The 26,424-nt window shown below is 40.7% G+C and overlaps 1 protein-coding gene across 3 annotated transcripts in view; it reads left to right on the top strand.

The window, feature by feature from the left end:
* Positions 1-317: 317 nt before the first annotated feature.
* TTC7B (tetratricopeptide repeat domain 7B) overlaps positions 318-26,424 on the top strand; it is a 146,797-nt gene continuing 120,690 nt past the window's right edge. For all 3 annotated transcript variants that reach the window (XM_086612889.1, XM_086612888.1, XM_086612887.1), the window contains exons 1-3: positions 318-438; positions 21,153-21,307; positions 22,755-22,923. In XM_086612889.1, the coding sequence (XP_086469015.1) occupies positions 318-438; positions 21,153-21,307; positions 22,755-22,923 (445 nt within the window). The remainder of the gene's footprint in view (positions 439-21,152; positions 21,308-22,754; positions 22,924-26,424) is intronic.

Below are 26,424 nucleotides of genomic sequence, written 5' to 3'. Positions count from 1 at the left end.
TCCAGGCGGGGCATTCGCAGCAGCTCCCCGGCCCTTCCCGGGCGGGAGGCGGGCTCGGCCGCTCCTGAAGCCGCGCCCCCCGGACCCGGCCCGGCCCCGCCCCGCGCTGCCCCACCGCTGCCCGGCAGGTGGCGCCGCTCCCGCCGCTCGGCCGCCAGCGCGGCGCGGGCCGCAGCCTCCAAGTTCCGCCGCTCCAGCCGCTGCCGCCGTCGCCGCCCAGGCGCCCGGTGCCGCCGCCGTCCCTTCCCCGCCGCCCCGAACCCTTCCCCCGCCGGGGCTCATCGGCCTGGCCCGGCCCGGCCCAGCCCGGCCAGGCCATGGCCACCAAGAAGGCGGGCTCGCGGCTGGAGACGGAGATCGAGCGATGCCGCTCGGAGTGCCAGTGGGAGCGGATCCCCGAGCTCGTCAAGCAGCTCTCGGCCAAGCTCATCGCTAACGGTGCGGGGCCGGGCGGCGCAGGGCGGGAGGCGGCAGGCCGCGGCAGAGGGCCCCTCGGGGCTCCCCGGCGCCGGGCCCGGCAGGTGCAGCCAGGCGGGCCGGCGTGGGGGGCCTGCGGGCCGCCCCGCGGTGCCCGGGCAGGCGGCGAGGCGTGGGGTTCGCTGGAGGGGCGGGCAGCGGCTCGGGGCGGCCCGGCCTGCGCGGCCCCGCGGAGCGGGGGCCCCGAGGAGGGCGGTGGGCAGGCGGGTGGCGCCGAGGGCCTGACCCCGGCGTGCGGGCGGTGAGCCGGGGGCGCGGCCCCTGCTCGGGCACCCCTCTGGAGCACGGGGGTGGCCGCGTCTCGTCTCGCTTGTAGCCTGGCCCTGTGGATTTACGTGCAGAGCTGCCGAGCAGTCTGGTGGTTTATCCCGCGTGTTGTAATTCTTCAGGCGGGCACGCTGGTAGCGTGCGTGAAGCCCTGAATGTCCTCTGCCTTCTGTGCGCAAAGGCTTCTGTCCTTTTGCTTAAACACATGCCTCAGCCATATAGTGCAGCTTCATTTATTTGCTTATAACAACGATGAGTGGTTTGCTTGGTCTCTTATTTCTTGAATCACAAACTTTTAAACGTTTGGCTAAAACAGGTGAAAAGCCACGCTTCATTCTGTGGTATGGAAGTGCCTAACCAACAAGGGAAATGCAGGGAAGTTCTTCTCTTTGGTGTGGATTCCTGGTTTGGTTTCATTCTGCCTGTGAGAAAAGACATGGGGATAGTGTCTACCTCTCTGGCCTCATTCATCTGCTTGAGGTGGAGCTGGAGGTGTTTTTAGAGAGAAATCAAGTCTGCAGAGACAGAACTCGGGGTGAATTCAGAGGCGTAAGTAAACACAGAGACAGGATGAGGCGTAAGGTTGAAGTGACTGAGAGTATATTGTGAAGGCAGCAATAGCTTTGCACATTTAGGCAGAGAAGAAAACGGAATGATTCAGGTCTATAGAAATACAAATAAAAGAGGAGAAACCTGAATCAAAGTAAAGAGAAGAGAGAGAATTTAAGAACAGATGGATGGGTAGCAGATAACCTTACGTGTGTTGGCCTTAAAAATAACTGAGTGATGATCCTGAAACACACTGGTATTATACTAACTAAAAATAAACACAAGTGAAAAGGTGGAAGGTATTATGTTTAGTTTAAGGGTATGTTTCATTGAATTATAGACTATGGACTAGTTAGAGATCAGTTCGAGCATAGGCAAATGTTTTTTGACTGTCTGGTTGAGAAGAACGATGTTCATAGTTTTAAGACGTGCTAAGGTATTTCATATAGGTGGAGAGAGGTAGGCAGAAAATGTTACTGACAGTTTGGCTGGGTACTTTTTACCTAGTTAGAGCCTATCAAGAGAAAATTATGCAATCTGCATAGCTTTACACTTCACCGATTTTCCTATTATGGTATCTTCTAGACGATCTACCAGTTGAAATACAAATTATTGGAGCGTTTCCTGTTCTTTAGAACATGGGAAAGTATCATATGTAGATTTTTGTCTCTTTCTGACAGCACAGGAATGATTAAATCAGTGTCCGTGGCTTCCAAGTTCTAGCTAACTGAGAACATCAGCAGTCAGTAAGCTAAGTGATTGTAAGGGACTCTCCTTTTGTAGTGGAGTAACACAGGAAGAGAGTAATTTATTTAATAAAACACATGCCCCTGCTGTTGATAGTGTCTTAAACTGTAAGTTTGTGTTCTAGTTCTTGGTGTACCTAACAGGTTGCAAGCCAAGGTTATCAGCTAGTGACACTGTGAAGGAGAGGCGGTGCCTTTGTTTCACCTGTGATGACAGATATGAACTGAAAGGCGCTCTGATGCATATCCCTGCATCGGAGCCAGTTAATCTGAAGCAGTTAATTTAAGAAGACATGCTCAGAACTTCACTGCTTCCTTCTACAGTAATGTTCAGCTTTACAAATCAGCAAGGGAATGGATAACAAAAGTTCTGTTTTTTGGCTAAATGTGGAACAGTATGTCATAGGAATGATTTAAAAGCATGAGGGAGGAAAAAGAAGGGGGAAGATCTTCATTCTGTCCATATATTGGTGTGTAGGTAATTGGCTCTGACTCTTGAATGCTGGAGCAGTTTGACTGAGGATATCAACATTGCTAGAAACAGGGTTTGTTGCTCTTTGAACACAAATGGGAAAGGATACTTTGGAGAAGTCCTCTTGTAATCTCTTCTATCTTGCACTGTTGCAAAATAGTAGACTGTTACTTCACCAGGGCTTAATTATACCTCCTGTTTGGAAATGGGGATTAGAGAACTTGATAGAAATTTTAATAGGCTGGATTATTATTTGAGATGTCTTGCATTGACATAGTATTTCCTGTTATCGAGTTCCGATCCCTTGAAGCTTAAAATCCAAATTAGATGAAGAAAGATACAGCAATAACAACTCCCAGGGTGAAGGTTTGTGTGGATGCATAAGGCGATAATATATACTTCTGGAGAAGTGCAGTATTGTGAGTGGGCTTGATTATTGTGGTGTTTATTCTGTTTTGTTCTGCTGATGGATCCTATCTACTCCCTCATAGAATTAGGAGTCTGTAAAAAAAAACTGACAGTGAATCAAATATTAATGACAGTTTATGTAGGATTTTGCATGTACAAAAATGGCACTTACTAGAACTAATTTCTGTAGCTGATGGATTGTATTTGAAAGGCTTTGTGAGCTTATTAAGCTTTAAGATAAAGAGGGAAGAGACACGTTGGTCACTGCCTTTGCTGTTCTATAAGTAATAGCCACAATTTGGATCATGGAAAAATGTGTGCTCTGTGTCAAGCCTGTGATTCGCATTGTTTTTCACAAGGGACAGATATATGAAAGAAGGGTATTTAACCTAACTCAGAATTGTTAGGCACTTACCCAGTTTGTATTACGTTTCTCTCCTTCAGAACCAGGACTTGGCAGCAGCAATAAGATTCATGCCATGTAACACAAATCTCTGTTTGAGCTCTTGCTCCATCAACACTCCCATAAAAGAATGGGTCAAAACTGTTACGTGTGGGTGTGGTGGGTTAGCCTTGGCCAACCGCAAGTGCCCACCCAGCTGCTCAGTCTTCCTTAGTGGGGCAGGGGCAGAAAACAGGATGAGAAGACTCATAGCTTGAGATAAAGACAGAGAGATCGCTTACTAATTACTGTCGTGGGCAAAGCAGGCTGGACTTGGCGAAAACTAATTTAACTTGTTGCCAGTTAAAATAGATTCAGACAGTAAGAAACAGAAAGACGGGCATGGACGCAACTCTTTTCCTCCCCTGTTTCCCAGGCTCAAATTCACTCCTGTGCCTCTCCCCGCATGGCGCAGGGGGCAGAGGGGTTACAGTCGGTGCAAGATGGTTTCTTTCAGCTGCTTCTTCGTTCTCACATTATTCCTCTGTTCTGGCATGGGCTCTCCACTGGCTGCAGTCCTTCAGGAGAAAAATCTGCTCTGGCACAGGCTCTCCATGTGCCGCAGTTGCTTCAGGGCATATCCACCTGCTCCAGCTTGGGTCCTTCCCAGGCTGCGGTGGTGGCTATCTGCCCTGGCACCTGGAGCACCTCCTCCCCCTCTTTCTCTGACCTTGGTGTTCCCTCTGCTGTTTTTCACTCCTTTTGTTCCCTCCTCCTCTCTGTGACATTTTCTGCCCTTTCTTAAATACGCTTTCCCAGAGGTGCTGCCAGCTTGGCTGAGGGGCTCAGCTGGGTCCTGTTGTGGGTCTGTAGGAGCCAGCTGGGCCTGGGACAGGGCAGCCTCTGACCTCTTCCCACAAGGGCACCCCTGCAGCCCCCCCACTGCCTGCACCTTGCTGTTTACACCCAGTACAGCAGGATTTACAGAAACTGTAGCAGCTGGCATAGAAATCATCGTGCTACTCTGAGGTTTACAGAGATGTGGTCCTTGGCTAGTCTGTAGGCTGTTTGGTTGCAAGAAAGGTGCCGTCCTCAAGTGTTCACATCCTGAGTATTGCTTGTCAAGTGGAAGTGAGACAAACCCCAGGTTGTTAGAAGTAAAATCTTAAAGCAGTTTTCACTAGTGAAGCTTTGCGAGTGTTCCCAACTAGCTTAACTAACTGAAAAAGGTTCCTTCTAAGAAAATGATCTGAAGAAATTTTGAGTCCGTTTGTTGAATTTTGTCTAACATTGCAAATGAACAGCATGGTGGTGCATTACGCTTGTGAGAGTTACCAAGGCTCCAAGTACAAAATTACTTGCTCACGGATTATTGGAAGAGGTAAAATAGTAAGTGTTGAATATCTGAAATTAATAAGAATGTGTTTTAAGGTGCACTCAGAATTGGGAAACATTGATTATAGGATTCTTTTCTATTTTAAGCTAGTCTGAATGGGCTACTTTATTTAATAAAGGCCTTAATCTGTAGGAGAACCATGTAAAGCTTGGTTGGCATCAAAAACACAGTGGTATGAATGAAATGCAGCATGCCATAAGAGGGAGGCTTTCTCTAAGATAACAGTTTAGTGTAGCAGTCCCCAAAATAACTAGTGAGGACCACAACACTTTGATGTTAATGATCACATATATTTGAAATCCTCGTTATTTTTTTTTAATTAAAAGCTTTGTTTTTTTAAGAGATCCGTAAAGTTGCTCTTCTCAAATATTGAAAAATAAGACTTATGAAATACCAGTGGTGATTCTTTTCAGTGAGTTTATCATAACATGTTGGTCTTAACAGATGACTCATGTATTTTATTGACATGTTCAGGTTTATGAGGATTGTGTTTTAAAACCTCTCTGCAACAGTTTTAATGAGACTATCATGTCATTCATAGCTTTGGAAATTGGGATTCTTAGGGTGCCTGGAATTTTGTGGTGTTTGAGTGATAATTTTGGAAGGTAGCAATCACATTTCAAAGCCGATTGCAAGTCCCTCATGAATTTTTGATCGAACAGTAGCATCTCAAAGGAAGCGGCTACAATGAACGTCAGTATGAAGGTTGTGTCTGCTCAGAGCATTCTCAGGACGTCAGTGCTCTAATGATTTCTTTCCTTCCTTTGGAAACACAGTGAGGAAACCTGAGGTCAGTTCAGTGACAAGCTGAATAAAGGATCTATGAATTTCCATGGGTATTTCCGGCCATTCATTGTTGCTGCAATTGGAATGTGACCTTGCTCAAGTTCAGTGAGATGTATGGCTCTGTCTGGAAAAGCACTGAGGAGGCAAATTTTTATAGTTCAAATGAGGTAGAATGATGTAGTTCTGTAGAAACCTTAGCTGGTGTGAAATATTGCATTACAGTGGGGAAAGAATGCATGCCCTGGAAGTTTGTGGATCTATATACTACCAAGAGCATTGTGACATTGTCAAGAAAATAGAACATTACCTACAGGTAGATATCAAGTTTGCTGGTGGAAATACACCAGCCCTTCAACACACTGCTTGCTAACCTATTTATTTTTTTGCTAGTATTACTAACCCATTCCTGTTTGGTGGTGTGTTGTTTTGTGTGTGATCTTTGCTCTGCCTGCCTTTCCTCTCAACACCTTGTTTCTATAGTTTCTTATTGCATCTTTCCTCACATTTAGCCTTGCAGAATAAGGGAGCAGAGAGGAGTTAGGAGCAGAGTAGCAAAACCAAAGGATCAGGAAGTATTTTATGTATCTTTTTTGTTTGTTTGTTTGTCACTTTCTATGCTACTTCTTTATCTGGATATAAGTAGGAGGTAAAAATAGAAACATCTTATCAGTTTTCATTTGTTTTGCTCCCTTGTGAAATACAAGACCTCAGATGTATGGTTGAAGCTTATCCTTAGAGTAAACCAGGGATTTCTAAACCTCTTAGGACTCATGCCCTACTTAGAAGGCATTTATCAAATTTGCTTGGTTTTCATACATGCAGCTTGTAATGCCCTTTATGTATGCAAGGCTTTCCAAAGAGATCTACATCTCTACAAGAAGAGTTTGCAGACCGTGATGTGACATACCTTTTTGCATTTCCACGAAAGTGGAAATGAAGCGCTCTCTTCATTTGTTATCTTTTTTGTTTTCCTTCTGTTGTGTTCACTGTCAGATTTACAGAACAAATGTACTAAGGACACACGCTTTTCTGAATGAAAACCAAAGACGGTGACAGTACTAAGATTTGTTTTCTTATTTTTGACTGACAGCTTTGTTTCTTCAAATAGCCAGGGGTGTTACAACAGTGTAAGTGATGATGTAGATCTGCTGCTTGCATTCCAACTGACTTATCATCTGCAAGAAAATGCTAGTGTAGTCAGTATGATTTCACAAGTAGACATACTGGTCTAACGCCTTGCTGCTATTGTGTGGAGGAGCTCATTCTTCCTACCTTTACTCAAGCTGCTCCTTCTTTATGCAGTTTCTCCCAGTTACGTGTTCCTGGTCTCTCCCTCGTGCTGATGAACACGAGGGGTGGGACTTACTGTGCTGGGCCAGCAGAGAACTCTATGCTCCTCTTTCTGGCATTTGTTTCTGCTGGCTTACTGAACTTATTTGCATCCCACAGGGTCTGAAGAGTAGTATAACAGCTGGTGGAGAATGAATAGTGACAGCAGCCAGTGAAGGGCAAAAGCGAGGGAAATTTTCTCTCCTCCCACTGTGAGGAAGCATTTAGTTGGTCTGAGTGGAATGTACTAAGTGCTTCTGGGTATTTGGAGCTTAGAGCTGCTTACATTTATAAGGATACTGCCATATATTACAAATGGAATTATTTTAGACATTAAACATCTCATATTAGTGTTGGGTTCGTTGCACTCTGTTTCTTTGTTTAAAATCATAGAATTGTTTAGGTTGGAAAAGACCTTTAAGACTATTAAATCCAATTGTTAACCTAGCACTGCCAAGTCCACTGCTAAACTGCGTCCCTAAGTGCCATATCTACATGTCTTTTAAATACCTCCAGGGATGGTGACTCAACCACTTCCCTGGGCAGCATCTTCCTATGCTTGACAACCCTGTTGGTGAAGTTGTAAGAAGAAATAGTATCCTGAAATACCAGTGTGTGTATACAGGTATATGTCTGTATTATAGCTGCTCTAGGTTCCTTTAACCAAACTTAAAGGGTTAAAAGTTAGCATTAACTTTTCTGTAGGGAAATAAGTTCATTAGCATAAACTCAGGACCATTGAGTTTGAATTTCGTTTGAATTTGATTTGCATGGTAGTAAAGACTATGGCAAGAAGGTCCTTGATCATGCCAAATGTGGGCCATTCCCCCTCCCTGAAAATCTGTCTTGTAAATAATCAGATTTTAGAATTTGATGGTTTAATTCTCTGCAGTTTTCTCTGCGCTGAACACAGTTTAATTGGCGATCTGATAAAGAGTGACTGAAAACAATAACTTTGTAAAAAGCAAAGTGGTAGGATGCTGAGATAAATGGGAGGGAGTGAGGATGTCTGGCTGATAGTGCTGTGTTTGTCGGTAGCAAGACCTTTAGTCATTGGAGAGCGTTTGATCTCTGCTCTGGAGGAAGAGTGCTGAATCTGTGCATTTCCCTGGTGTCAGCAAATGTGTGGCAGAATGCATAGTGGCAGTTATTAGTAAGCTGCTCTGATCAGAGGCGTTATCAGTTGCTCTGTTGCTTCAGGAGATGTTACTTGAGTTTCTGCAAGTTCCCACCCAGCTGATGGTCTGTGTGTGATTGATATGATTCCACTCAAAACATGTATGCATAAACAGAAATCCTTTACTGTAATCTCACATTATCTTCAAGAGAAAGGAATGCATGAAAGGTGGTGGGTTTTTTTAATGTAGTTGTAAAGTAATTTTAAATCTTTTTACAGATTTTCCTACAGCTTTATAGTGTGTATGCTGTTTTTCCCCAACAGGATCTGGGTTCATTCAGTTCACAGAGTAGACCGGCCTCTGGAGATGGAGCCATAAATCTCAAGGCCAGAATCAAATATTTTGTAAAATCATTCATTCTGTCTTTAGAATTATCTTGATCACTGCCTGTGGAATTATAAGAAATTTGTAATACTGTAGTAGGAAGAAAGCTGCACTTAAGCACTCTGTAACTAAGTTTGTCACCCATATTAGTATTTTGTAGGGATGCCGTATTAACAATGATTAATCAACAACTCAAGTTTTGATACAGCTGCTCTACAGCTGATGTTTCTGATGTGTAACATGTAAAGGGCGATAAAGCAAAGGAAGGACTTTGAAACGTGTGCTTGTATTGTCTGGAGAAAAAGAGAGGATCAGGATCTGGCCCTAGCAGATATTTAGGAGTTGTTTCTTTGATAATGAAAGTAGATCCCAAATGTTTAATCTCTACTCAAAGAAAAGAGGAAATAAAAGAGGACTGGTGTTAGAGTATTTGTCAAATGCTGCTCTTCCTCTGTGAAGTTCCCTGTTTAAGTGTTTAATCTGAAATTGTGTATTGTTGTTCTGTTTTGGTTACTTCCTTGGCAATATGAATTAGAGCTTCCCTTTTATTAGAATAAAGGAGTAGTCTTTTCAGCCTTGAGCTTGCTAGGTGCTGCAGCTCTGGTGCAGATGGCTCCTTGGGGAACTGACACCTATTAAGTAGTTATGTATCATCACAAGGTGGATGGTGTTGCCAGGTTTCACTGAAGACTTATCCTTCGTCTTCCCAAAAGGAGGCCTAAACTGTGCTGCTTTCACAAACAGTGGGTGGGAAACCAGTTTTAGCTCTAGATAAATCCTGAATGTAGCTCATCTAGGCCCAGTAACTTGTTTTATCTCCATAAAACTTTTGGAAATGCAACCAAGGTGTGAAAACACCAACAGCTTCCAGGCCCTCTCCTATTTTTAATAGTTAATTATGTGAACAAGTTGTTGCTTGTCTTTCAAGTGTGCCTTATTTCAAATTCAGGTTTGCTTGGGCTCAGCTTCCAGCCACGCTTCTGTTTTTCTTTTTACCATTTAATTAGTCTCTTTGCCTTAATGGAGAGAAAACACTGTGCCTTAATCAAGGCTCTAATGGGATTGCTTTAGAGCTGAGTTTAAGGAGAGGCAGAAGTAGGGGACCTACTGCTTTTAGAACAGCTGATAGACCTATATTCTATTTCTTGGTTTTACATTGCATTTGACTGAATGGGCCAAGTTTAATTCAAACATAAGTTTATCGATAATCTAGATAATAGATCGTAGCTGTCCGGCTTGATTACTTACTGTACTGATGGTCTTAACATTTCACAAAATTTGAGAGCTTGAGTATTAAAAAAAAAAAGCCATAAAACCAATATAATTTGAAACAATTACTGCCGTTTTCTGTTATTCTTAATATGTGCCCTCATAAAATAAATTTCTGTATTAATGGTACTTTGGAAGTAAATTTGCATATGCATAAATAGTCTAGAAAGCCTGTTTTTCTTCAAAGTGAGTTTTGGCTGTCAAGCAGGAAAATTGCCTAGATTCTGCATCGCTGCACAGTAAAAGGGTGCCATGCCCTCTGTGCGCTGAAGAGGCAGAGGAGTGAATGACCGTGTATAATTAAAGATGTTAATAAGTAGAATTAAGTTTCTTTGAGCAGCTGACTCTGTATATTCTACTTCTGGTTTTACATGTGTATCATCTGCATCAGTCTGCAGCCTTTGAGCTAGTGGTGCCTGTTGGTCTGCACATGTTCTCTAGCTATTCCTCTGCTGTCCCCAGAGACCTGACTGGACAAGATCCTGGGCAACCTGCTCTAGTTGATCTTGCTTGGAGCAGGGGTCTTGGACTAGATGATCTCCAGAAGTCCTTCCTCCAACCTCAGCCATCCTGTGATGCTGTGAATTCTTGCTACTCAGGAGTCAGTGATGGAATCATAAGTGACATCCATTTTTCTTTTCTTTAATGTAAATCTTTTATAAATCATTTTAATTTAAGTAACTTCTAGTCAGAGTTACTTGGATGAATAGTTGGAGACTTCTGCTAATATTCCTGTTTAGGTACAGCTGTTGCTCTTAATGACTCTTACATTCATCATGAACAAAGCAAATGTATTTGTTATGTGTATGGTCAACTTGTTCCCAGTTAGAAAACACGTTTCATGCTGTTTCTACTAGATGAATATGAAATCAGCTCTGAATCCAGGATTTCTAAAGCCTTCTCTGGAAGAAACTTTCTTTTCAAAATGACCTTCTTAATAAATGTTCTGTGGGATGCTATAGGATTTTTCTTCTCTTCAGCTTTCTTTGCAGAAACTTTACTCTGGAGTTTTTGTCTGGGTACTGTATGGAACAATTGATGCGTTTTAGATCCTTCTTGCTCCATCCTATTCCTGGATAAAAATTCTCCAGTTTTTTTTTTTTTTTTAGATTTAGGCATAACGATAATCTAACATGTTTTAGGAAGTCTGAGGAAAAGTCCTCTCAAAATAATGCAACATGCATCTCTTCAGGTACTGTGAACCTTCAGTTTTACCTTCAGAGAGAGTACAAGTTTTAGGGATTGATGAGGAAGAGTTTAATTTCTCGCTCCCAAGTTAGTTTCCCTCAGGGAAGATTTGAGACTTGCCTTGTAATATCTGTTCTGGTGCTTCAATTTGCTGGAATCCTGCATGTCAACTTATGGTCCCATTGGAACACTGGAAATCTCATACTCTTCCTCTTTACCCCTTAACCCTTTCCTTCCTTGCTTTTTAATATTTTTTTTTATTTTTAGTCCTGAGTTAAGACTTGAGTTTTTAATTTATTTCTCTCTCTGGAATCCAGTCCAGGGCAGGTGAAGCAGCAGTGTCTTCTGTTCTTACAACTCCATGCTTCATCTAATTGTTCTCACCTCATCCAGTATCTTTGTTTGGAACTAACGATAACTATGATCTTTTGATTTCAGTGCATTCGGACAATTGTGCTTTTTAAGAGTCTGAAATATGTTACCTGAAATACTGAAAATCTTGGTGGAGAGTGGGTGGACAGATCCAGCATGCTTCTAGATTTGTTATCTGCTTGCAAGGAAAGATTAAAGTTTGTTTGGCCAGTCACCTCGGATTCTGTAGCTAGTTAGCTCTATATTTCCTATTCCTAAATACTTCCTATTCAAAATCAGATCCTCAGGGCTTGCGTCTGAGGTTGAGCCTCTTTACTTAAATCTTTGTGGTAGGAGATTTTGTCCTAATTCTGCACATTTTTCTTGCAGCTGTATAATTCAGAAAAGAGTGGAAGGAAATACTAAAAATACTTTTTTAATCCATGCCATTTGGCATATAAGGAAGAAAACACTGGTTTTCCCCATACTCTTTCTGCCTTTAGATATTGACCTGTTGAGGCTCCATAATGTGTAACTATCTCTGTTAGCACAGGATCACGGATGTTTGTGGCAGTGTACCGCAGCAGTATGACATGGATGTTTCATTGCAGAGGAAAATATTGGAGCCTTGATAGCAGGAACAAGGTTGTTGATGATTGTTGCCACAGAGGTGATAGCAACTGTGTTACCTACCTGAGGGATGTGTTTGCATTGTACTTTTCAAGTATTTCCTTGTGATGTTAAGAATACAACTGAAATAGATAATTATCAGGCCCTTTTAAAAATATTACATTTTCTGAATTAATATTAGGAACACTTGAGAAACCACATAGATAGTAGTTGTGGCCTAGATAACCTTCAGTGTTTCGCTTTGGTTTTTATCCAAGACTGTTGAACCACCATGGGAAAAGTAATACTTTAATGAAGCAGCTATTTGGTACCTCACAGAACAACAGGTAGCAGGTTCATTAGTTATGTTGAGAACACTTAAATCATTCACTCCGAATGTGTTGTGGTGTGCTCTGCAATTGAATGAACTTTTAAAAGTCACCTCTTGGAGCCGGATTCCGAAGGCCAGAGACACAGCTCCTAATCTGTATTCAGTTAGGGCTTTTATTCTTTTTTTGAGCTGTGTGCAGTGTTGCCATTCTTTTTCTCCCCTTCTCCCTAAACATACTTTAAAAAAGGAATTTAGAGCTAGATATTCCTGTGACCTAGCCTGCTAACAGCCCCAGGGTTCTTCGACAAATGCATGGAGGTTGTGGTAGCATTCATCAGAAAATTGATTATTTTGTGTTTTAGCATGTGATTCAGGGGATGATTCAAGATGGACTATGTTTTTAAGCTGATAGTAATAAGTATTCTTCATCATTCTTGACCCAGGATAAATGAAGATTAATCCTCTGGTTTAATTCTCTGATTTTCTGTGAGTAACTGCTTTGGATCCTGATAGTGTGGTAACAATTCTACTTCAAAAAGCGGATGTTAAAAATCAAGTAGCAAAGCAGCTGTCATATTTTTAGACACTGTTTTACGAAGACATGTCATCATGTGCAGTTTTCCCCCCACACTGTATTTATGACAGCTTTATTCTCATTTTGAAGATGGTTAGGGCTGATCCATATTGCAAAGAGGGGTAGCTATGTCTGCACAAGGTTATTCTCAAGGCATTTTGTATGAGTGTGTCTAAGCTTTCTCTAAGCTGAAAGAAAACAGCTTACATGCGTAGAAGTGTCTGGGTTTCTTTGCTTTTGCTTTCAGAGCTAACAGAAATGGGTATTTCGCCTAAAGCGTCCTTCAGTTTGTCTTTCAGTTCCAAGGTGCTCAGACTTGTTTTTGATTATAGGCAGAAGACATCCTATTAGGCAGGTGGATTATTTCAGTGATACTGTGATGTTGCAGAAACAGATGGGCAAGATAGGCTGTCCTCCAATTAGGAGTGGTTCTACAATGTAGTTGTGATATCAGTCATCAAATATCCCCTTACTCTACTAAGTAATTGTTGATGACCTTTTCAGCGGAGGAATGGATGAGTAAGAGGGAGTCTTTCCTTTGATGAAGGATTTTATGTCGATCCATAACTATCTCAATTTTCTGAAAGTGGGAAACTGGTTTTCATGGTATTGGGACTGTTTACTAACAGGTTATTTTTCTTCTGAAACATCTATTTAGACAAATTGAAAGAACGCTAGACCTCTAGGTATCTGAAAACTTTATGCAGTTTAATTCTGTCTTTATAAAATGTCTCACAGAAGAGTATAATCTGGATCACTCATACTATGCTGGAAGAAAAAGAAAAGCAATTTCTTCTCAAACATTATTTCAGGATGTCTTAAGGGATAGCTAAAACTGATTAAAAACTCTGCTAGAGCTATGGTTTCATAAATGGTTTCTTTAAGAAATGTTTACGTAATTGGAATTTTGTTATAAGCACCACTGAGGCTCGATCCTGCTGGCACAGAATGGTTGGCATGCCTTGAGCCAATGCTTTGTTAATAAAGCACTCTCTCAGTCATAATTTGATTTAAAACTTGTTGCCAATGTCTGGCCCTGACCGGCTGATTTGGCAGGTGAGTGACTCGGTAAATAAGAAAATCCTGCTTTGCCGTAACTTTTATGGTTTGTGTTCTGTGACTTCTTGTCTTCTGATCTTGGTCATCAGCAGCTGAGCGAGTGCAGCACTTCCATGGTGAAAGCCAGTCTGACAGTAACTGTTTCTCTTACGGTGCTGCGCTGTGACCGTCCCTAGCTGGTGCATAGATGGTTAACTTCTCTAACTTGCATCAATGTTGGGAACAAAATAATCTGTTGTATACGCTACTTTGATTCTCATCTTAAGGTGTCTGGATAGTTTCAGAGTATGTGCCAAGCATGAACTTAAGGCTTTGTTTGCTTGTGTCCTGTCTTTAGAAATGATATCATATTTTTTCAAGTCATCGTCAGAGAGAAAAAACTTATCTGGGATTGGAGGGGGGAGGATGAGAGAGAGGAGAGAGAGATACTAAATTTAATTTTTCAGAGACGATGACTTGTTTCTCTCTTACTTTCCCCAGTGTGAGAAATTCTGCTGTGTACAAGAGAGGAATGATCTCACAGACTTTCTGCAGAGTGCTAGATGTGTGTCTATGCCCGTCTTGTTCTACTGTGACCCTACAAATGGGCAACAATTGGAGCTTTGAGAGCTGGTTTTCCTCTTTCTGTGGTGCAACTGTTGAGCAACTGGAGCATGGAGGGGAGCATGGCTACGCTCTACTCTTGCATGTGCCAGTGCTGTTCTTTGGTTACAGGCAAAATGATTGTTTTCCCCTTTAGTAATAGGGATGGTTTCCACACTTCTTTTTAAGAATCCTCGTGCCTCAGGGGAATGCCTTTTCACACAGAATAGTGCAAGCTTTATTTTCTTTTTCCTTACTGCCTAACCTGTTCTTCAAGATAGACACTAATCTATTGTAACCATCCAAACTAATTGTTTCACATGCTTCCATGGCAATTTTGCAGTTTATATAAATAAAACATCTCTGGCAGCTGGTGCACAGTCTAGCTGTGTTTTTTACCTGTCTCTCCATAAAGATAGATCTACTGTATTTAACTTAAAAGAAATACTTGTTACAGGAGTGTGGGCCAGAAGAATTTTTGAGACCTGCATAAAGGAATGCATATGAGAGGGAAGGCATGTGTGATACTTTCTTCTTTGGCACATTTGAAGTTCTGCTATTTGAAGTATTGAAGAATGTTAATGATAGACCTCACTCTTTTCGTTGCAAACAGCCTTGGTGATATTTCAGCTCCTGAACTAAAGCACAGGATTTAGAGTGTCATTTGGAATCCTTGCTATGTTTGACATTCATGTTTCCTCAAGCCTCTTTGGAAATGAGGTTTACTTAGCAAAGCATTAAACTGAATAAAACAAAAGAGGAATGTTGCTTGTTAAATTAAATACTTTGGTTTTGATAAGTATGGATCAGGGAGGGAAGATCTACTGACACATCCCATAAAACTTAGTGTTTGACATACTTTTACCTGTTTTTAAGGTACCACCACTTAGCTTTAAAAATACAATTAGCAAAATTAATCTTTATTGTTCATCTGCCAAGTAGGACATTACTATGCTGACCTCAAGTGTTATTTTCAAGGCCCGCTTTTTTTTGATCACCTTTTTAAGGAGGCTCATAAGCAAAAATCATGTACTCGGAACACTCTCTGGAGTCTTCTGAATATTATTAGTAAAATGCCTGTGCTGAAAGGACCCCTTAGTGGCCTATTCTTTGCAAGGCAAATAATTGCATCCTGCAAATATGTTTTGAGGTACAATTTTGTGAGTTTGGAGTGAGCCTTTGATCTCTCAGACATTTTTAAACAGCACATGTTAAACTCTTTACACTAAAGACTAACCTGTCTTGTGCTGGTGTACAAAACCATCTGTCTTTTCTGTGCATGCAGTTTAAACTCTTTGATTTCGAGAGAGATGGAACAGTTGCAGAAAGTGCAGTTCTACAGAATGCTGTGTTAAAGCTGTCTTTGAGCAGGGTAAGGTTGGTTGTAATATCTGACTTTACTATTTGTTCATAATAGTACTGTGACTATGCTAATGAAATATGGAATTTGGAATAAGGCTGTAACAAAGGGGATTTGGTCTGAAAGACCAGATTTAGATTTGGTCAGTTTAATGTCTTGTTCAGTTTGCAGCTTGAAACTGAAGCTATGCAAGCTGTTGATTTTTATCAATTACGCTAAGATTTCTGTTTGAAGGAAAAGAAAGAACATGCAGGAAATAAACTGTAATAAAATAGATGCTGAGTATCCTTAAAGATAAAAAAAATTTCATTTTAGCATGTTGCTTCACTTGGAAAATTTGCTTTATTGCAGCAAGTGACAGTTGTCTGTACCATTTATACTTCTTAGTATATGTATCAGTGCTTGAAGAAAATCTGTTGATATTGATGGAAAATTACTCCATTTGATGGAGAGGTCTCGTGAAGTGAAGTATTATGCCCTGACAGAGGATGACTGCGTTGGGCAAAAGTGGCATGTGCAAGTCGCTGATACCCAGGTGGGTTCTATCAGAGTGCTGAAAGAGCTGACCAATGTCATTGCAAGGACACTGTCATTTTTTAAAGATCTTGGTGATTGAAAGTGATTTCTGGTGACTGGAAAAAAGCAAATGTGGCCATTTGCAAGAAAGACAAGAAGGAGGATCCAGGGACTGCAGGTTGATCAGCCTAACCTCAAGCCTTGGGAAGATTAGGAAGCATGTCCTGGAAACTGGTTGGAAGGATAAGGAGGTGACTGAGATCAGTCAACATGGATTTATCAAGAACTAACCAATCAGATAGCTTTTGATGAGAAGTGACTGACTGTAGGGATAAAGTGGGAAGAGTGGATATTGTTGGCTTCAACTTTGTCTAGACTTTGGACACAGTTCCCTATAGTATATCTTGTAGTTCAATTGAAAAGACGGGTGTTAGGTGGAAAACTGGCTGGACTCAGAGGTTTGATGACAGGTTAAAAAGAAAAAAAAAAAAATCCAGTCTGTGACATATTAGAAGTGGGGCCTCTCAGGGGCTGGTACTGCAGTCAATACTGTGTACTATTTTTCTTGGTGATGTAGACACTGAGAATGCACCCTCAGTGGTTTTGTGGATGATAAAAAATTGGAGGGGAGTATGTGACTGCTATTTAGAGAGATCTCAACAGGCTGCAGAAAGAGACTAATGGCAAAACCCATGAAGTTCAGCAGATGCAAATGCCAGGGTCCTGTACTTGAGAGAGGATAAAGAATAACTGTAACAGTATAGTCTGGGGATCAACTGGCTAAAAAGCAGCTTTGCGGAAAATGATCTGAAGGTCCTGGTGAATGAGAAGGGGAGTGTGAGTTGGCAGCAAGCCCTTGCAGCAATGAAGACCAACTGCACACTGCCCGGTATGAACAAGAATGTAGTCATCAGTTTGAGAGAAATTATTATTCCCTATGGTTTGTCACTTGTGAGACAGTGTCTGGAATATTGTATCTAGGTTTGGGCTCCCCAGCATGAGAAGGATATTGCTATAGTAGAGTTAGTCCCATGCAGGGTTGCCAAGATGATAAGGAGACGAAAGCATGTGACTGAAGAGAACCAGCTGAGACCTGTGTTTGTTAAATCTCAGAAAGGGAAGGCTAAGCCGGGATCTTACTGCTGCCATCCCGCACCCCCCTTGAGTATGAAGGTGGCTGCTTTTCAGAAATGCCCAGTGAGAGTATCAGAAGCAATGGACAAAAATTGCAGAAAGGGAAATGTTGAATGGGTAGCAAGGAAACACTTTCCACAATGAGAACAGTCGAATGTTGGAAAAGATTATCTGGAGGGGTTTTGTAATCTGTGGAAATGCTCAAAACTCAGCTGAGTGTGATCCTGAGTTGCCCTAATGCTGAAGAATATTTCTTATTTCTTTTGCTTCACTTAGTACATTGAAATACCTTTTATTTTTCGTTTTTGCTGAACAGACTTCAATGAAAGAGTAGCAAAATTAGTGTAAACTCCTTCAAAAATTCCTGGAATTATACCAATAACATTGTGAATGTATGGGTACTGGGTCCTCCTCTACTCTTATTTCATAGAATGGATTGGGTTGGAAGGGACCTCAAAGATCGCCTAGTTCCAACTCCCCTGCCATGGGTAGGGACACCTTCTGCTAGACCAGGTTGTTCCAGGTTGACCAGGTTCCACAACTCCTCTGGGCAACCTGTTCCAGTGCCTCACCACCCTCATTGTAAAAAATTTCTCCCTTATATCCAATCTAAATCTGCCCTCTTTCAGTTTAAATCCATTGCCCCTTGTCCTATCACTACATACCCTTGTAAACAAGTCCCTCTCCAGCCTTCCTGTAGGACCCTTTTAGGTAGTGGAAGACCGCTGTAAGGTCACCCCGGAGCCTTCTCTTCTCCAGGCTGAACAACCGCAACTCTCTCAGTCTGTCTTCATAGCAGAGGTGCTCCAGCCCTCAGATCATCTTTGTGGCCCTCCTCTGGACCCACTCCAGCAGCTCCATGTCCTTCTTGTGTTGGGGGCCCCGGAGCTGAATCCTCAGAGGATTTAAAATTTCAACTATAATATATTAGAAGAAACTTCAAATGATAGGAGTTTTGAGAGCCTATGAAATTAAAAATGGCGATTGTGCAAATTTCAGATGAGTGGTGGCTAGAACGATGAGTGGGGTTCAATAAAAGGGGAGGTTTCTAGCCAACTCTCTTGCTTTTCTTCAGAGGGCAAAGTGTAGTTGTTTGCCTTTGGCCAACCTCAACCCAGTCTTCAGTCAGGTTCCGAGCCTGCCAGAGTCCCGGCCTGTGGCCGTGGGTGGGAGGCAGTCTGGGATCTCTTGCTTGGCCCTTTCCTAAGAGAGTGCAGATGGCCATGACTCTCAGAGCTGGTGGCTGCTGCTGCTACAAGGTGGTAGAGCAGTGGAGACTGCGGACAAAGGATTTCAAAGCCTGGTGTTTGTCCCTCCAGCTGGTTATGCTGAGAGCATCTACTACCCCTTTCCCTGCTTTCTACTGTACTCTGATATAATGTATGAGTAAAACTCATGCTGTGGTAAAGAATTATTTTCGAAACACAGGAAAGACTCTGTAAGCCATATTAAGTCATAGATGTGCCCAGTCCTAATAGACTAAATGCTAAAGTCCCCTTTAACTCACTTATTTCCTGCTGCAGCTAACAATGGGTTTCTTGTGCATTACCAAAATAATTCTCATTTACTGTAGAAGCTTCTTGTTTTAGTTCTGTTCAGAAACGTTACATTTCCAGTACGCAAGGCAATTAGCTAACCCTCAATGCAGCAGACGCTAAGCTGTATCTAAAATACTGCAGCGTACAAACTTTGAGCCTTTATATTTGTCAGAACTGAAGTTTAACTTCTCTTTGTTTTGTTGATCTGTACATCAGATGTTTGAGATGAAAACATTTCAGTCAAACTTTATAAACTGTTCGACTTCTTTGTTAAGGGATACACAAATGGTATGATGGACTTACTGGTGCATGTCAAACTCCACCATTTGCCATATGATCATTGAAGAGGTAAATACAAGCATTTTTTTTGTTGGCAATTAGTGGGTAATAAGATTTCATTGTTATACTGTGGCTGTATTATTGAGTGGTAGTAACTTATTTTTTTCAACTGGGAATCGTATGCCTTAAATATGTATTTGAAAGATGCCGAGTGTCATTATTTTTTCAAATGTCTTTAAAGTAGTGGTGCACCAGGGAGATAACTTTGTTTTTCCCTTCCTTATCTTTCAAGGAACCAATGTTTTGTGCTTGCAAGGATGAGATAAATTGGAGGGGGATAAATTGAGCAGAATGTGCACAGTTCAGGCAAAACAAAACGCATGTGGAGAGGCATAAAGGTGCTCTTCAAAGAAGGAAGTGCATGTAGAAAGTGGCCCTTCAGGTTATTTGGTGCTGTGTGATCTAGAGATGAGATGAGTATAGCTGAAGTATCAGGAGAAACTTTGGTGGGAAAGGAATGGAAATGTTACTGCAGATTTGAGATTGATGAATTTGACAACTGTGATCTGAAAGCCAGAAAATTAAGCAGGCTGGTAACCAGACTGCATCTGTGGTGTGGCTTGTCTTCGTCTGGATGCTGAGATCTTTCCCTTCTGCAGTAGTGTTTAAACAGTAAAATATGAGTGAATGGTAGTTGAGAACAAATAAATGTCCAGTTTACCACGGATATCTTTCCCAGAACACCAAATAAAAAACATAAATGGAAAAATAAGCACTCCCTTGATGCTTTTGCTATTTGTCTGGTCTCTTAAACTCTCTCTTGAAGAAATGGTGGTTTGAGAATCAGCCGTTAGCTGGAGGTTTTAAGGAAGAAAATTTCTAGGTTTTTGTCTTTCAACTTGATACAATATATTACAGGACAGCACTGGTCCTTATAGCTTACTGTATAATGGTATTGTTCATGGGTCGTATGCTAGTCCAACTGACATGAGACTGAAATTAAATGCATCAGCATTATCTCGCCTTTTATACTTCCTGAGGGAAAGCTTTTCCTCTACAGTAACACTGAGTTCTGCATGTCCTGGTCTTTCTGTCCATTCATATAACCTCTAAGGACAATGCTAAAGGTTATAGGGCAGTGAGTGCTTTTCTGACTTAGCTTTTTGCCTTTCCTCTTTTTAAAATGTTTTATTTATTATTAGTTCAAATTTGAGTTATTCAGACGTCATTTGCAAGGCATGACCTGGTCTTTTCAAGTCCCAGATAGTGAGGTGATGACTTCTAGAGCTCTCCTCTCAATAGAGGAACTACTCAACATAGTAGTTTCAGTAAAAGAGTTTAGTGGTCCTGGATAAGGGCAAGGTGGAGGATGACTAGTTTCTTGAATTTCAGCAAATGTGGAGCTGCAGCTTTGCTGAACAACCTGGTATTATGTTCTACCTTCGTGTCTGAGAAGTGGTGTCATGCCTAAGACATGGGGAGAATGATGAGAAATGGACTTCCATGCTGAAGACTTGGGATGGCTGGAGCCTTAACAAGGCCTGAGTGATATCTGCATTTTTACAGCTGAGATACAGATGGTGATCAAGGACATCCTGAGGGACATGTAGCTCAAAACTAGTTGCATAAATCAATCCAATGTCTCTCAGTATTCATATTTGAAACTACAGTAGGCATTTTGTGAAACATACCTTTTTTTTTTGTGAAGTGAATATCAGAAATGTATCTCATCATGTTCAGAAAGCTACATAAAGCTTTTGAATCAAATGTTGCTTTTTAAAGGGGGAGGGGAGAATAATGACTTCAGGTTAATGTTCTGATTCATTATAGCTTAGAACACAGGAAGATTGATTGTACAATGAATCAGGTAGGTAAAAGATAAATCGAAAAGTAAAACGAAGTACCACATGACTTGTGTTAAATCTGAATACTTGACTGTGTGTGTTTTATTTAGTTTGTATTTAAAATTCAAGCAACGGCTGCCTCCACTGAAATGTTAGTGAAGTAAAATGATTTCTAATATTTAATGTGTTTGCTTTTATTTACAGATGACATGGCAGAACTTCTTCTTGGGGAGTCCAAACTAGAACAATTTTTGAAGGAAAATGCTCTTAAACAGAGTAGTAGTCCACGAGGCCCCCGGCCAAAGCTGACTGAGGTCAGGAAACATCTCACAGCAGCACTTGACAGGGGAAACCTAAAGGTATGTAAGTCAGTCTGAGCAAGCATTAGAAAAGCTGACATTGAATAGAGTACTCTGCTGATCATGGAAAAGAATGTGGAAAGTGCTTGTGTGGTGCTTTATTATCATTGCTATTCCCAGAACATCATCAGCACTGTGCTGCATCATGGCTTTTTGATTCTTCGTGGATTTTTGTTCAGATAAATTTCTCAAATGTTCTTTCATTAGAAGAATTAAGAAAACTCTCATTGACTTCTGGGATGCTTAAGTGAAGTACTTACAACCTGTTTTGTGGAAGTTTTTCTTGGAGCATGTAACTGTATTGTTCTTTGTAGTGCATTAAATAGAAATGTTAGAAAAATGCAAAATACTTCTCAAATTTCTGTAATAGTCTCGTAAGTATTCAGGAAAGATTCCTTAAGTTATGTTTGCAGGGGCGTAAAGTGAGATTGATACTTGAGAGTGATTTTTTTTTTTTTTTGTCATAACCTTTTCATAGAATCATAGAATGGTTAGGGTTGGAAGGGACCTCAAAGATCATCTAGTTCCAACCCCCCTGCCATGGGCAGAGACACCCTTCACTACACCAGGTTGCCCAAAGCCTCATCCAACTTAGCCTTGAACACTTCCAGGGATGGGGCATCTACAACTTCTCTGGGCAAACCTGTTCCAGTGCCTCACCACCCTCATTGTAAAAAATTTCTTCCTTAGATCTAATCGAAATCTCTTCTCTTTCAGTTTAAAGCCATTGCCCCTTGTCCTATCACTGCATGCCCTTTTGATGTCCTTAACCATTCTGACCTGTTCTTCCTCAACTATTACTGTTGCTACTACATCAGCTTATCTTTTCTGTACTCAATGTCCGTCTTTTGAGAGATCAAAAGAACCTTGTTTTACAGTCGTCTGTAAGGTTTTGTTTCATGTGATTTCTGGGAGTATTAATTTCTCTTCCTTTTCTTTCTTCATTCTTCCATGAATCCTTTTTTTCAAGACATTTATTCTGCCCTGATACTTTGAAATTGTGCGAATTAAATATATAGACTGTGCAACATAAATCATTAAGTTTTGATGCTATGTTATTTTCAGCTATGCTTGCGGTGTTAGAAAAAAACCATTGGAGGGGTTGTAATGATAGGCTGCCTTTGAATAGTTTTGTCACCTGGCAAAGCTGGATCCTCACTGAGAGGTGTTTCTGGTGCATCTGTAAATAAATATGTGAATATATAAAATGATTGCTAATGCTTTTCAGTAGCTTGGTGGAGTGAGATTTTGTGGATTCACCCCCTACTGCAAGCTTCCTGAATATTACATGAAGGCAGAAGTTTTTTTGGTTTGTTGCTCCGTTACAAGAAATATCCTCAGGGTTTCTACAGTGTATATATATGCATAAAACAGACCAAATAATTATCAGAAAGAATTTGGTGTGTTTTCTCAGGAAAAAACACTTTCTTATTCCTCTTCCTTCTAGCCAGAATTCTTACAAGAAGCTAACCTAATTATGGCCAAGTTAAACTATGTGGAATGTGATTACAAAGAAGCTCTGAACATATATGCCAGAGTTGGAGTTGATGATTTGCAGCTAGTTGCAGTGCCACCGTATAGGCTACGGATGATTGCTGAAGCATATTCTACTAAAGGTAAGATTGTTCTTTCCAGTATAATAATGTGGAAATAGTTTAATTCACATCTTCTCCAAAGTTAAAGAGATTTTTGGAGTGCATATCATCAACACAGTGGTGGAGTACCACATTTGTAGATAAGGCTTGGCTCCTTTAAATTATTTAGAGTTTCTGCTAGGTTGACAAGACTATTACCTTAATTAATATTCTCACTGTGCTGTTACCCAATCAAATTTTTGTTGATGTATTTATTTAGAAGTCTTTCAATATGTCAATGTCACAATAACTGTGGCTAGATACTAAAAGTATATGACTACTGCTGAAAGTTAAGAGTTACAAAAGTAGTGCAGTTTTGCAGTTACTGTGGATAGAATTGGAGAACCTTAATTCACCATGATGCCTTTTTCTGAATATTAAAATGCTCAACCTAAGCTAAATTGCTTAACTAAATTGCTACTTAATTGAAAAAAATAGTAATAACATGATAAAATCACTTAAAGCAGTGCATTTCTTGCACAGTTTTATTTTTGAACTTTTCCTACCTGAATATATTTAAAAAAAATCCAGAAGGTGAAGTTAATTTAAAAAAAATAAATATTTTTTTTTTTACTGTCTAGTGAAAGTTGCAATGCTGGCCTCATGTCTTAAGGTGGCAGTGCCACTTCAGTTTAGAAAACTCATTAAATAGGCTGTAAGCTGGGTCAGTGTGTTGAGGAAAGCGGCAGTTTGTATGCTGTAGGTTTATTAGAATTTACTGGTGTCTAAATGTTTGCTTTAGTCTGCTGTGTTTAAGCTTGGGTTTGATATGCATATATGCTTTTTGTTATGGCAGGAGGAGTGTCAAAGTCAACAAGCACAATTTAGGAGAGACTTTGATAGCATTCACTGACAGCTGGTCAAGGGTTGTTTCTAACATTAGTTTTGGAAGGGAGTGACTGTTTTCCACCAACATGGTCCTCTAGTAAATGTTAGACAAGCCCGAATCGTTCTCTATAGAGATGTCAAGGAAATAGAGGACTAACTGGTAGCAGAGACAAGAGAATGCTTCCTAAATCTGGACAATATTTGGATTAAAGTGCGAAGGGAGTACATGGGAAGTTCTTATATAAAGAATATATATCTGAACCAGGCAGATATAAATCTGCCTGGTTCTCCCATACAGCATCTTTGTGGGGTTTTTGGCAATGTCTGTTATGGTAGACTTCCTCTCAGCTTTGTGGTTTTTTGGTTGTGTTTTTTGTTTTGGTTTGGTTTTTAAATCTATGAGGATGTCTGTTGAATTTGTTGTGCTCTTTCCATGAAAATGCAATCTTGGACTTGATCGACTTTAAGTACCTGAATTTGTTTATATCTCCAAGGAATACCAGTAATTTAATTGAATCTTTTGCCAGAGCTTAACTCTGTTTTATTTGACCTCATAAGGATCTATAACAGTTGAAGCATAAAGGCATCGATTTTGCAGAAAGGATTAGTGTTATTAATTTTACTTAATCTAAAAATAGTTTATTAGAAAATAATAAAATATATGTCCTTATGTCCTTTCTGCCCTGGAATGTCTTGTGGGTTCAGCTTATCTAAAAAAAACCAAACAAGAAAACCTAGAGAGAGAGAGAAGAAAACCAGCCTGTCTTCTGCCAGACATCGTGGGTTTTTTTGTTTCTGATTTCAAATTTTATACTTAAACATTGAAATCTGTCATATCAAGCCTAATCTAATCTTGATCAGACTTCATTAGTTTGGTCACTTCTACTGGGTGGCTGGATAGCAGTTTACCTGAGAAAACTAATGTTTTGGGGTTTTTTTGTTCTGTTGATGTTCAGGTTTTTGTAGTGGGGTTTTTTGCTACTATGTTTCCATTTTCAATGGAAGATGAATAAAACTTAATATCTCTTCTTCCTATGGTAGCAGGTTGCAAGAATATTGTCTTCTGTGTGTTCTAGAATGAGATAGAAGTCAAAGAGCAGTCTTAAATTTAGTATTCCAAGTCTAGATAAGTTTAGTAGCATATATTTCTACTCAGTAGTGTATAGTTAATTCTCCTCTTCCCCCCTTCCCTTGGAATTTCTTCTTTCTCCTTGTAAGAGTGGACTGTGTAAAACTTTTTGGTCTGAATTCAGAGTCTCTTCAGAGGTGATTGAGGCTTGTAGGTATTACCCAGCTAAATACAAGTTATTCTTACATGGATTTTGTGCTTCACTAGGATTTGTATTTCTGCTTGTATGTTCAAGGATAGCCTGATTATATAAACATAAAGCTCTTCCAAGTATTTTATTTCTTTGGCAGCCATGAACATAGCACCGTGTTACTAAGCAGTGAGGGACTGTCTGTGCTGCCTGTTTGCAAGCATCAGCCCGGCCGCACTGTTCATTGCAGCAACCTGCACAAAGGCAGTTTGATACCTGTTTTGTTTGCTCTATTTCAATCCAGTTTGAGGCAAATCTAGTTCCAGTGCATTTACAGTCTTGCATCCTATTGTGCATTGGTCTGTTACTGGTGTACTTACCTCTGACAAAGGCATAGGGTAGATAACTAATGATAGTTTCTAATTGCCTTAAAATTTTTTTCCTTATTTAAGGGAAGACCATCTCCAAGTGCTTACCTTCTCACTCTTGAGGTTTCATTCTGTAACCTCAGAGGTGATAGATTGAGTGAGAGTGAGATGCTTGAGTTGACATGTTTCTTCTTCTACACTTGTTGCAGGGTACTTAAATTAGCATGTTACGCTGTAACCCTAGACAGTTAACAGCTCACAGCAAGCCCTTAGAAATGACCTGCTTTCCGTATGCCCCATCTTACTGTTGCTTGTGGAAGATAGAATGTACGTCTTTCTGTTCTTTGCAGCAAAGGAGGATTCAGCATGTGTGTATGGGTGCAATGAGGTGCAAAAATGGGTCCAAGGTTGGGTTCAAGCTAAATTTTACTGGCGTTTTTAGTACTGACGGCTAGAAAGAAGGGGAGGAGGAACAGCAGTAGTGACAATTGTGGGGAGAGGAAATGGGATTGGAACATGACAGAGGAAGTGAGATCCTTAAATGCTTGCTCAACTGTGGAGGGCGTGTGTGTGTGTATTTGTGTGTGTGTATGTGTGTGTATACGCACATATATAAATATAGGTATGTATATATATTTATGTTGTTAGAAAGTAACATGTGACAAAAATTGAGAGGAATGTTCTTACTGCTTCTTCAGACTCTCCACACTGTGTCTGAATGCATTATCTATCAAGTTGGTTGTTTGTCAATCTCACTGCAAAATCTGCATTAAATTCATTACAGTAGTCCAGAACATGAAATTTACTGTCTTTGCACCCCTGCAGTCTTCAACTTGGAATAATTCTGTCATTAAACCAAAGAACTAAAGCCGTCTGCTGCCTGCAGTGTGCTCACAAAGAGGAACCTCAAATTTTTTTAGGTGAATGAATTAAATGCGTATATATCTGTAAAAGAATGCTTCTTTTAAGTCTCTGCTGCTGCTCATAGATTTAGTTGAGGACAGTATATTTAGAAGAACATAAGCATA

This window comes from Tauraco erythrolophus, chromosome 6 (genome assembly GCF_009769465.1).
Source record: "Tauraco erythrolophus isolate bTauEry1 chromosome 6, bTauEry1.pri, whole genome shotgun sequence".
NCBI classification, from domain to species: Eukaryota; Metazoa; Chordata; class Aves; order Musophagiformes; family Musophagidae; genus Tauraco; species Tauraco erythrolophus.
The sequence above is the reverse complement of the archived record's forward strand: the minus strand, read 5'-3'. Positions and strand labels throughout refer to the sequence as shown.